General features: G+C 50.8%; 1 protein-coding gene and 4 non-coding genes across 5 annotated transcripts; 1 reads left to right on the top strand and 4 right to left on the bottom strand.

Moving 5' to 3' along the window:
• Nucleotides 1-121: 121 nt before the first annotated feature.
• On the bottom strand, nt 122-210 carry trnay-gua (transfer RNA tyrosine (anticodon GUA)). The gene is given in 2 exon segments: nt 122-157; nt 174-210. It is a non-coding gene; the product is annotated as a tRNA-Tyr (tRNA).
• A 127-nt stretch (nt 211-337) lies between these two features.
• Nucleotides 338-426, bottom strand: trnay-gua (transfer RNA tyrosine (anticodon GUA)). The gene is given in 2 exon segments: nt 338-373; nt 390-426. It is a non-coding gene; the product is annotated as a tRNA-Tyr (tRNA).
• A 126-nt stretch (nt 427-552) lies between these two features.
• Nucleotides 553-641, bottom strand: trnay-gua (transfer RNA tyrosine (anticodon GUA)). Its single transcript is given in 2 exon segments — nt 553-588; nt 605-641. It is a non-coding gene; the product is annotated as a tRNA-Tyr (tRNA).
• Nucleotides 642-1000: 359 nt separating this feature from the next.
• trnay-gua (transfer RNA tyrosine (anticodon GUA)) lies at nt 1001-1089 on the bottom strand. Its single transcript is given in 2 exon segments — nt 1001-1036; nt 1053-1089. It is a non-coding gene; the product is annotated as a tRNA-Tyr (tRNA).
• Nucleotides 1090-1664: 575 nt separating this feature from the next.
• On the top strand, nt 1665-12080 carry uimc1 (ubiquitin interaction motif containing 1). Its single transcript, XM_086142178.1, has 20 exons — nt 1665-2068; nt 3657-3784; nt 3853-3931; nt 4043-4161; nt 4254-4416; nt 4508-4674; nt 4761-5406; nt 5481-5566; nt 5638-5747; nt 6677-6836; nt 6908-7012; nt 7936-7991; nt 8079-8212; nt 8288-8367; nt 8455-8548; nt 8946-9188; nt 9256-9518; nt 9601-9649; nt 10721-10787; nt 10932-12080. Exons 1-20 carry the CDS (start codon nt 2035-2037, stop codon nt 11113-11115), a joined length of 2967 nt encoding a protein of 988 aa, XP_085998304.1. The 5' UTR covers nt 1665-2034; the 3' UTR covers nt 11116-12080.
• Nucleotides 12081-12240: the final 160 nt, after the last annotated feature.

Raw genomic sequence — 12240 nt, 5'->3', positions numbered from 1 at the left:
CCAGGGTACCAAGCTATGCTCCGTGTAGAGCCACCTTACTTGTCCAAGGTCACGATAGGCAAGTGTGGACTCTTTGTGAGGATTTGTCCATAACTCTGCAAGGAGAGTATGCTAAAAGTTATCCTTCGAGCCGGAGTTGAACCAGCGACCTAAGGATGTCTACTATAGAGCTTCTACAGTCCTCCGCTCTACCAACTGAGCTATCGAAGGGAGTGGCCCGGGTACCAAGCTATGCTCCGTCTAGAGCCACCTTGCTTGTCCAAGGTCACGATAGGCAAGTGTGGACTCTTTGTGAGGATTTGTCCATAACTCTGCAAGGAGAGTATGCTAAAAGTTATCCTTCGAGCCGGAGTTGAACCAGCGACCTAAGGATGTCTACTATACAGCTTCTACAGTCCTCCGCTCTACCAACTGAGCTATCGAAGGGAGTGGCCAAAGGGACACCTATACTACGCGTACACCCATCTTGTCGGTCCAAGGTCACGATAGGCAACTGTGAACCCTTTGTGAGGATTTGTCCATAACTCTGCAAGGACGGTATGCTAAAAGTTATCCTTCGAGCCGGAGTTGAACCAGCGACCTAAGGATATCTACTATAGAGCTTCTACAGTCCTCCGCTCTACCAACTGAGCTATCGAAGGGAGTGGCCAGTCGGAAACCTATGCTCCACGTACAGCCACCTTGCTGGTCCAAGTTCACGATGGGCAAGTGTGGACCCTTTGTGAGGATTTGTCCATAGCTCTGCAAGGACAAAATACTAAATACTAAATACTAAAAGCTATCCTTCAAGTCTTGAAGAGTTGAACCAGTGACCTAGGGATATCTACTATAGAGCTTCTACAGTCCTCCGCTCTACCAACTGAGCTATCGAAGGGAGTGGCCAAAGGGACACCTATACTACGCGTACACCCATCTTGTCGGTCCAAGGTCACGATAGGCAACTGTGAACCCTTTGTGAGGATTTGTCCATAACTCTGCAAGGAGGGTATGCTAAAAGTTATCCTTCGAGCCGGAGTTGAACCAGCGACCTAAGGATGTCTACTATAGAGCTTCTACAGTCCTCCGCTCTACCAACTGAGCTATCGAAGGGAGTGGCCAGTCGGAAACCTATGCTCCACGTACAGCCACCTTGCTGGTCCAAGTTCACGATGGGCAAGTGTGGACCCTTTGTGAGGATTTGTCCATAGCTCTGCAAGGACAAAATACTAAAAGCTATCCTTCAAGTCTTGAAGAGTTGAACCAGTGACCTAGGGATATCTACTATAGAGCTTCTACAGTCCTCCGCTCTACCAACTGAGCTGTTTCTGTTGCAATCTACCCATTGAACCCTTGTGTGATCTTAGCATTGTGTTTATGGGTCAAAAATGACCCATAAGACAACCTTTGTACCCTAAAAAAAGAAGTATCGCTTTTTTAAATGATGTGGTCTCTTTAGGAAAAATCATAAAATTTAAAGTTGGAAAAAAATAGGTTAAGGTGTTTTTTCTACAGCTAAACATGGAAGTGGGTCACTTTTTTTAAGACAACACAAGGGTTAAATGTTGCCATGACACCTACCCGTCGATTCCAACAATAAACCTTGAAAGCGTATCGCGAGATTTCCGACGGTCCGTGAACGCAACGCGCGTGACGTAGATATCACGTGACCAACCTGACAGAAACAAACATGGCGCCGCGAAAGTGAGGAAGACCCCCCCCTCTCTTTGAGCGTTGTCCACTCGCAGTTTTACCCGTTTCGTCGTCTTGCCAGTTGCATTTTTCTATCAGTGCGCCGACGAACATCAGTTTAGACCTTCGGCAACGCAGTTTGTAAAAGTTTTAACCGTGAACTCCCACTTCCTGTTTACATTGCTGTGTAACGGTCGGCGCCACATGTAAATATGTTCTCACGGTTAAAAGGTGAACTGTGCTAAGCTAACAGCGTCGGACAACACACAAGTTGTAAATTTCCAATTTCTGAATGTGTCTAAGTCACTTCCAGCCATGGCTCGGTCCTCCACGGCCAGCGGTTAGCTTGTGAGGAACCCCTGACAGATGACAGGAAGAGTGGGATACTCCTCATCTTCAGGTAACCAGACCCGACCTTCTGGGCTTTTCTGAGTGTTATCTGGGTCACTTACTATCAAAATAAGCTTCCATGAATTGAATATGTTTTTACAATCAAGAGTTCATTGTCACTAAGAAAGTCAAGTCCAGTTGCTACGACAAGAACATCTCATTACTTCATGTTTATCTCTGCAAAGCTCTCTACATGCATTAACAGTCAGGGATAAATCAGTAAATACATGCATTTTAAATATGGAGATGTCTCAAAGAGAGAAAGGTGGACCGGCTATGTTTGCCGACCCAGGTTTTTTTAAAATACAAGAATAAGAACAACTTTATTCATCCTGAAGGAAATTTGTTGTGCCAGAGTTTCAAGTAAAACATAACAATAATAAATAATAGTAGGAAGGAGGGAGAATAAGAAATACAAATAAAACTATTAAGTGTCAAAGTCAAAGGCTATCAAGTGTTTTAAGGTCTTAAAAAGTACAAAGATTTGAATATTCCCTTCGGCTGAAGGAAGAGGAATTAAATAGTCTGATAGCCTCAGGTAGGAAGAACCTCCAGTGGAGCTCCTTGGTGGTGTCAATCTACGACTGAAAGAGCTCTTGTATAGAAATACAAAGAGTGCAGAACCCTCAGTACCGACATGTTTGTTTTTGTTCATCATTTATGTGGTTGTTATCCGTTTCTCTACAGTCATGGTCCTCTACTCGATGCACTGTATTACTTCAAGTACTTCTCTATCCTGAGCGGCCCGTGCATTTAATGTTGTTTTGGTTGAGGATACATTGCTCTGCTCTTACAACGTCTTAATGCACTTGAATGATTTTGTAATAATTTGTCAATGACTAATAGTGTGTTCATAGTGATTGAGCATGAATGTAAAGCTGTACAGAAGACAGTGGTGAGACCAGATGCTGTATAGTTTAGAAACAGTGACATTGACAAAAAGACTGGAGGCAGAGCTGGAGGTCGCAGAGATGAAGATACTGAGGTTCTCTTTGGGAGTGACCAGGGTCCATCAGAGGGACAGCACATCTTAGAAGGTCAGAGAAGCCAGACTGAGATGGTTGGGTCATGTACAGAGGAGGGATAGTGAATATATTGGTAGACGGATGCTGGAATCGGAGGTCTAGAAGAAGACCAAAAGACCAAAGAGAAGATTTATGGATGTAGAGAGAGAGGACATGAAGGAAGTTGGTGTGAGAGAGGAGGATACAGAGAATAGGGTTAGATGGAGAAGGTTGATTCGCTGTGGAGACTTCCGAAGGGAAAAGCCCAAAGAGAAAGAAGACCTTGTCACAGGGGTGCAGGACATGTATGACCGAGACAAAGTAATGACTGAGATGGTTTGGATATGAACACTTCTCTGTTCATGTCTAAACCATGGTGAAGATCTTGGTAGAAGGTTGCTGAAGGTGGAGCTGCGAGGCAGGAGGTCTAGAGGAAGACCGAGGAGAAGATTTATGGACGTAGTAAGAGAGGATCTGAAGTTAGTTTGCGTGAGAGAGGAGGATACAGAGAATAGGGTTAGATGGAGAAGGTTGATTCGCCGTGGTGTTCCCTGAAGGGAAAAGAAATGAAGAGCCGGCTTTCCTTCCGTCCAGGCGCTGTTAGCGGTGTTTTGGCCGGGATGTCTCAGAAGAAGCTCGCCTACAAGGAGGTGTCTCTCGAAAGCCAAGCGACGGACGAGGACACGCAGGAGGGCCGAGCCCCCGATGACGAAGGGGACGAGGTAAGGAGCGCGTGACGATTCAGCAGATCGGATTTTCTTTCCCCTTTCAAAGTTTTGCGTTTCCTCAGGACGAGTTCTCGTCATCGCTCCTGCCTCAGCCGCCCGCGAGAGCCAAGCGCAGGAGGGAGCGGAAAAACAAACCCAGAGGTGCAGAACATTTTGTAAATAATTCAACATGGACGTTTGGCTCCTCGCCATCTCTTTTCCTTTCGATTGTAATGAAACGCTGGATTGAAAATCAACCGCCTCTCCCACCAGCGATGACGGAGGAGGAGATGATGGACCTGGCCCTGCGACTGAGTGAAAAGGAGGCCAGCGTCAGCGCCCTCCGCCTGCAGCAGGAGGAGGAAGCCATGATGAAGGCCATCCAAGAGAGCGTGAGCGCCCGCGCTCGACGGTTCCGGCTCCTTCCCGAATTCCCGACATAGCGAAGCACGTGCGGCATCTTTTCTCCGTCCCTCTCTGCCAGATGGTCGGCCAAACCCAGCCGTGCACGCCGTCCCGGAGCGGCAGCCCGTCGCTCGAAGCCGAGGCCTCGCACAAAGTCAACGCTCGCCGGAAAGTCCGGCGCACCAACGGAGAATCCGCCATCGTCCTCGATCGGGCGACGGCGGAGGATTTCCTGTGCGAAGGTGAGACCCTGAAGGAACCGCCTGAGAAGCCACGTGAAGTTAATCACCCTGGACGTTTTATATCCTGGCATCTTTGTTTCCTGCGTTCCAGACGTTCTGACTGGAGACGAGGACCAAAACCGGAATAAGAAACGCAAAAGGAAGGACAGCTTTCCCCCGCAGGAAGGGCCGGACCTGTGGCTGACGCAGAAGATCTACCCTCAGGCCGCTTCCGCCAGCATCGTCGATTCTCTCCCGGCGCTCCCGGATTCACCGCAGGTACCATCCGATGGATTCTCCCTTTCCTGTTCTGCATCGTTTCTGTCTCAATTTCATGTATTTTGATTTCCCGCCGTCTAAATCAGAGCCGCGACTCCACCCAGATCCAAGAATCGGTGAGGACGGGCTGCAGGGTGAAGGTGAACATCCCGCGTCTGAGCCAGGACCTGATGGACACCTGCAGGTCCTCGGGGTTCGTGTTGTGGTCTCAGGACAGCGACCCGGCTCGCGGCTGCCCGCCGACGCGCCCCCGAAGCCCGACGTTTCCCGGCAGCCCCGAGATCCCCTCGCCGCGCCTCAAACGCTCGCCCTCGTCGGAGACGTGGGACGCCGCCGAGGCGCCGTCGAGTCCCGACTATCTGAGAAGTCCCGTGTTCGGCAGGGACGGCGCGCACGAGGGGCCCGGAGACCGGGTCGGCGAACACCCGGGGCCGGCCGCCTCCGCTCAGGAGAGTCCCGGCTCGTCGCTCGGACCCGTGTCCTGCCAGCCCAAGAGCCCGGTGTTCCCGAGGAGCCCCGGCCTCCCCGTGAGCGTCGCCCCCTCCGAGAGCTCGGCGTTCCCGACGAGCCCCGTGTTCTCGGACGCGGCCGGAGGACGGGACGGGCCGGCGTCCGGCTTCTGCAAGGAGGCGTCGGATCCTCGAAGGCGCCCTGTTCCGACTCTCCTCTCTCCCCAGCTGGATCGGGACGAGGACGCCGGCGAAGGAAAGGTCACCGCGGCGATCGCCTCAGGTGACGAGACCAGCCTTCGCCCGACACGACAGAGGAAACGGTAAACGCTAGCTCAACCGCTCTCCTGGTTTCAGATGATGAAGATTTGAAACTGCGCGAAGCCCGGCTGACCAGCGACATGACGCTGCGCTGGTCCGACGAGGACGAGGACGAGGCGGCGGTAAGAAAGCACGTCGACCCGCCGGCGGGAGGAGGTTCTCCTGACTTTCTTCGGTCTCTCCGCCTCCGCAGCCGGTGGACTCGCCCAGCCCCGTCTTTCCAGGAGAGCTCAACCTCCAGCCGGACAGGCGGGTCGGTCCCGTCTCCGGAGCCGGGCCCGGGGTGACCCCGGACCAATGCAGGTGATCATCGAGTTAAAACGCATCTCCGCGTCGTTTAAGACGGTGTTTCCCAACACCAAGAGATCATCAGGTATGCCGTGGAAAAATGACCACTTTCACCTGATCCAGAAATGATTTATTCGACACAAATCATGTGACTTGGTACGTCGATCTACGTCGGCAGCGTTCAGTGACCGGCAGAACAAGAAATGCTCTCCTACTAGATGTGAGCAGGAAGTGAATTAATCTGTGTTTCTACCTGCCGAGACTCAAACAGCAGAGGAATTAGTGATGTTTTGAACGAGACAGCGATACGCCATGGATAAATATTTACAAAAAAAAAAAGTACTCAATCAGGACCCTCTTGGACCGAAGAACATTCTGACCCCTATGAAGGCCCAAGTATGAGTAGTGGTCAGAAGAAAGTAAAAAAGGCGAGTTCCTCACAAACTGGGCTGCGTGGCGCGGGATCAAGATTTATAATATTCTTTTAAACACCACCACCTTCTACAAGCTGCGCGATGTCTTTAGCATAAGCGCGTGATACAATTATTCTCGCTGATCGGAAAATAAACCGTAGAGCAATGTTAGGAGGTGAGGCAGACATTACTGTGCCTCACCTGAAGGGGGCGTATGTGAGTTGGCAGGTGCGACTGACTGCTTCGATAAGCAATGTAGGATAAAATAAATAAGATACAGTCAAGAAAACAAAGTAACAGCTTTTCGGACTTTATACAGAAAAAAAAAAAAAAAACATAAAAAAACAAAAAAATATTTTTTAATGGGTGCCCATTTGTCAAGATATAGATGTATTTATTTGGTCGTATTCCGCGTGATTTTTCCTCATGTAAAGGCTCAAAAAAGGTCGGGAAACTCTGCTCTAAGAGGAACACAATCATGGGAAATCCCATCTTTCAGTTCTCAGACTTACACCCACCTCTTCCCCGCAGTCTCGGTTGCTCGGCGTCCGCCGGCGATCCGAGCCGCCGGGCGACCGACGACCAGGCCGCCGCCACGTCAGCGGGAGAACCTGCAGGAGGTCTGACGGTCCACTACTACTGGGGCGTCCCCTTCTGCCCTCGGGGGCTGGACGCCGACTCCTACACCAAGGTGGTTCCTCCACTCCGAAACGCCATTCTTAGATTTCTTCTTCTTTTGACTCATCACGCGCACCCCGCCAGGTGATCCTGGCCCAGATGGAGGTGTACGAGAAGAGCCTGAAGCGGGCCCAGAGGGGCCTCCTGAGGAAGGCCGAGTGGGGGGACGCCATCCTGCCGCGGCCGGAGGTACGCGACGCATTTTGCGCTCGAAACGCCGAAATAAAAGGCTTTTAGAATTAAGTAACTTCTGACCACTAGAGGGAGACATAACGCAGATTCCTCCGCTTCGAGCAGGTGGCAGCAAATATTGATTTAAACATGCAAAATGATCCACCGATTTTTTTTTTTTTTTCCGTCGCAGAAATTCAAGTTTTTTTTTTGTTTTTTTAATTTGCACTGCCAATCGTACTCGTTTTTAGCTTTATCCACCCCACTTGTAGTTTTTAATTCGATCTAATTCTTACTTGTTTCGAGGTTTTATCTACTGCTTCCGTACTCTCTTTAATTTAATCACATTTGCACCTGTTTTTAGTTTATCTCCTGTTTTTTTTTTAATTTGTACTGCCGATTGGACTTGTTTTTAGTTCTATCCATCCCCTTGTACTTTTTAATTTGATCTCATTTTTTACTTGTTTCGAGTTTTATCTCCTGCTTCCGTACTATCTTTAATTTAATCTCATTTTCACCTGTTTTAGTTTATCTCCTGTTTTTTATTTCGATCTCATTTCATTGTTGCGCTGTGCTCTGCTTTGTTTGTAAACTTGTCGACCCTGAAAATGAGGGAGACCTCAGTGGTCTTACAAGTATAAATAAAGGTTATTATTATGATCATTATTATTATAAAGTCCTGTGTCCATGTGACACAGGACAGCCAATCAGATTCGAGCGTCTCCCTCCTAAAAGAGCCACTCTCAGGTGAAGTGTTGCTAGCATCGGCTTTTGTCGCAAAAACGGTCGTCGCGCACACGCGTGTGTGTTGGTGTATTCAGATGATAAATCTCTTACGACGAAAGTTGGCTTTTTTTCCCCCCCCGTGAAAAAGAACGCCGGAGAAAGTCCGGTTTGCCGCCGAACTCGAACGATCCGAAAAGTCTGACTTGTTTTTCTAGAGATCTCCTTCGCCCGAGTCGCCTCCGGAACCTTCTGAGCAGCAGCTTCCTCCGAGGTAAACGCCACGTCCGACGGCACCAGGATCTCCGCGGTCGGTCGGCGTCCTAACTCGCCTTCGCCGTCCGTTCCCCCTCGTTCCCAGGCGAGGCCTCGGGCGGAGGGGGGAAGGCGAGACCCGGGACGACGAAGAGCGGCGGGAGGAGGAGGAGGAGGAGGAGGAGGAGGAGCGGGAAGACGGAGCTCAGCCGGAGGCCGACGACTGCGCCGTTTGTCCAGGTACTGAGGCACCGAAGCGTGGACGGTGGCGTGTCTCCACGCCAGGCCCTAAGACGGATCCCAAAATCCCAACAGAGACCCAGCTCAGCGAGGACGGAGCCCCGGACGTCCTGGAGACGGAAGCGAACGTCGCCGCCGCCGCCGCTCCAGGACGGGTAAAGGAACCGCTTCTTCCGCTCGGCTTTGTAGAAACAGCTGCGTTCCTCGCCGTCCGAGCCGCCCGGTTTTTCGTTTTCCTGCAGCGAGCGGAAAGCCCAGGGCCGCCTGACGCCGGTATGTGTCTGCAAGACCAGAGCCCGGCAGCTGAGGAGCAGCAGGAGGAGATGGAGGTGGACGGTAAGCTCCCGCTCCTAATCAGTAAACCTTGTTGTTCCCCTTCCAGGTTGTTGAAATGAAATATACTGCTCAAAAAAATAAAGGGAACACTTGAACAACACAATGTAACTCCAAGTCAATCCCACTTGTGTGAAATCATAGTGTCCACTCAGGAAGCAACACAGATTCATTTGGACTTGTTTTAAGGACATTACATCAAAGTTGGATCAGCCTGGAGTTTGTTTTTACACTTTAATTTGGAGTGTGATTCCTAATCCAGACCTCCATGGGTTGATACGATTGATTTCCATGGATCGTTTTTGTGTGATTTTGTTGTCGGCACATTCAACTGTGTAAAGAGCAAAGTATTTCAGAAGAATATTTCATTCATTTAGATGACATGTGTATTTGCGTTCAGCCGCGGTTGACAGGGAGACGCCGGGGAGCGGCGTTCCCGCCGTGGACGAAGGTCACGCCGACGTGGAGGAGATCCGGCCGAGGTCGGCGTCCCCCGAGCCGGAGGCGCTCGCCGGCCCCGGAGTGGAGTGTCCCATCTGCCAGGGTTCCTTCCACGCCGCGGACATAGAGATGCACGCGGCGTACTGCGACGGCGAGGTCACCCTCGTGGACGGGAAGACGCCGGCGGCGAACGGCTCCCAAGGTATGGTTTTACCGCCGCCCGCCAGGCCACGTTTTCCGCCGTGTGACCGTCCATCTTCTCCGCTCAGCGTCTCCGTGGAGGAAGAGGACGAGGAGGGTCAGCCAAGACGCGAGTCGGCCCTGCGGCGGCGGCGGGAAGTCGGCGGGCGTATCCTGCCCGGAGCCTCAGCCCCGCCCCTTTTCCCTCCGACCGGCCCGCCTCCCGTCCCCGCCTCCTCCCGGCGCCGCCGTCCAGGAGAAGTGTTACGTCTGCCAGAAGTCGGTGCCGCTGAAGGACTACAGCCTGCACACGGAGCTGTGCATCCGCCGGCAGCTGTCCAGGACGGCGGCGGTGAGACGCTCCGCCCGCAACACCTCGCCACGCCAGAGGGCCGGCGTTAACAAATGCTCTGTCTGTGTTCTTGGGTCTCCAGAGGGGGAACCTGGTGTCGGCTCTTGAGGGAACGGAGAGCAGGGACTCAGGTGAGAGACCGAAATCTTACCGGTGGAGTCAGATTGTATTTTAGCGGACAGACACCAATGAAGTCATCACAGCGGTAGGGCCAAGCTACATGCTAATGGCTAACGGGACACAATAATAGCGTTCATATTCATAAAAAGATGGGGGACACCTGGCGAGACGCTAAGACGTTAACGTCGTGCAGCGGCGAGGAGGGACGTCCCTCCGCAGAGTGAACGTACGGCAGCATAACTGGGACCGCGGTTAGGGGACTTATTATTAAAAAAAACAAACTGTTATAACGTATAAACATGTTCCGACTGATTTGATTTAGAAATGTATTTTCTCAAGAACAAATCTCTGAATTTGCACATTTCCTGACCGAATAAGTCAAGATGCGGCAGCCGAGCTCACCTCTGCACACCCAGTCCCTCACAAACTACGTGGCGCCGGATCCTTTCGGTTTGTCGGTATGGCGCCCACAGACTGTTGTAGAAAGACTTATTGTATTATTATATACAACATCACCTTCTACAAGCTGTGCAATGTCTTTAGCGGAAGTGTGCGATACAGTTATTCTCACAGAAAAGCATTGAGGTGAGGCAGACAATTCTGTGCCTCACCTGAAGGGGGCGTATGTGAGTTGTCAGGTGCGAGCGACTGCTGTCCTCCTTCTATAAACAATGTAGGATAAAATAAATAACTACATTCAAGTAAACAAGAGCTTTTTGCCGTGAGAGAGAAGTCAATCCGCGTGGACTCCAAATGGTTTTCAATTTTCATAAAAAAAATGCGATGAGACTCTCGGGAACAAGAGACTCTTTCGAGTTCTCACAATTATATTAAATACAATTTACAATTATAGTAAATATCGTTCCAAAGGAAATCAGTGCCTCATCAGGGCCGTGAACATCGTCGCTCGCTAATGACTAGCGGCTCGGCTAAAGCTAACAAGTACTCTCAGAAGGGTTAGCGCCGGGGTGTTAGGCCATTTAAAGTGAGGAGGGTTTTTCGATGTTTGGGCCCTCGGTCTCCAGGTCCTCCACCGTTTTCAGTTCCCCGAACTGTCACCTGTGTGACGTTTGCGTCCTCAGGAGCCGGTCCCTCCGGGTCCAACGTCCAGAAGCGGGACGTCCACGCGGCGCTGCCGTGTGCCACTCAGTAAGTTTTTGCTGCAAACGCCATCTTGAAGAACGATTTAGCCTCTAAATTCAGTTTCATTCATTTTCAATTCAATTTCACTGTGAAGCTTTGTTGCACTCTTGTGCTTTTTAAGTGACTTTTTTTCACGACGTCCTCCCCCAGGGAGGTCATCGATCTACTGGACGACGACGAGGACGAGTTGGAGGAGGGCGAGGACGGAAACCCGCCATTTAAGCTCAGCGACTCGCCCATCCGGTCCTTCACGCCGATCTCCCAGGCGGAAGGCTGCCTGGTGGACTTCAAGCGGCAGCGGCGCAGGAAGAAGCCGAGCCAGAGGCGAAGATGAGGACAGCAGATCTATCCACGCAAACTCTCAATGTTCAGACCTTCACGTAGACCAGAAGGAGACCCTCCTCGTCAGCGCTGGCAGCTCCGAGGCTACCTCTCAACAGACGGAGGATCTTCCCTAACCTTAAATAGGACGCCGCTAAAATTCCAACCCACTTTTGAGGCGACTGCCAATCGAAACCTGACTCCAACCACACGTGCATTAATGTTGGCTCAGTTGAAAAGTGCCCGTCGCTCATCTTCCAGCTCCATTCCTGATTTTTCGTCTCCGCCGGCAAGGCGTCGCTTTCCGTTTCCCAGGCCGATGCCGCGGCGTGCCGGGTTTTCGGCCCCACGAGAGGCACGAGCTCCGTCCTCCGAGGGGGGGAATCGATCCTCCCGACCGACGTCGAGGGCAGAGAAACCGTTTCTAGTTGAGATAAAGAATCGACAGGTTGGAAGCGCCTCGTTTTTGCTGCTGCTCAGATGGAGGACGGAGCGAGTTGCATGTGAAAACGGGCCATCAGCGACCCCTTGTGGCCAAAATGGGTACTACAACAACATCAGGCCGTGGGGGTTAAGCATGATTTGCTGGCGTCTGATTCTGTATCGGCACTTTTAAGTGAAATGTTTTTCCAGATACAAGAACACACACTAAAATGCACTGGAAACAAGTTGGTTGGCACAAGATGGGGGGGTTAAACACAACTGTTGTCCCCAGTGGTGTGAAAATAAGAGGTTTTTCTGTTTCCTGCTTTAAGGTGATGCGGCGGGTCAGTTTCGTAAGTTCCCCGTTGGGTTGCGGCAACCAGGATGGAATTGCGTCTTTGCGGATCCGGTTTACCTCGCTGAGATCCAGACCTGCAGCACGTGCAGGGCTCGCAGCGTCCGCTCAGTATTTCCTTCAACACCAGTTTGCATTCTGCTTTTCTTTGTGTTTTTTTTTTTTTTTTTTTACTTATTAAATAGAAATTGTGAAAAAAATCCAAGAAAGGACCTCCATTTTTTTATTTTTATTTTATCAGCAACGTGGTTTTCGAGGGTACTTAGAATACACAAGACTAGATATTTTTTTTTTTAATTATTAAGGTCAGACATTTTTTACACAGTAATTTTACTCCCATTTCAGACCGTTTACTTTTCA

Source organism: Fistularia commersonii, chromosome 35 (assembly GCF_037954325.1).
Source record: "Fistularia commersonii isolate RoL2024-O1a breed Wild chromosome 35, RoL_Fcom_v1.0, whole genome shotgun sequence".
In the NCBI taxonomy this organism is placed as follows: Eukaryota; Metazoa; Chordata; class Actinopteri; order Syngnathiformes; family Fistulariidae; genus Fistularia; species Fistularia commersonii.
This window is presented reverse-complemented; position numbering and strand designations above follow the sequence as displayed.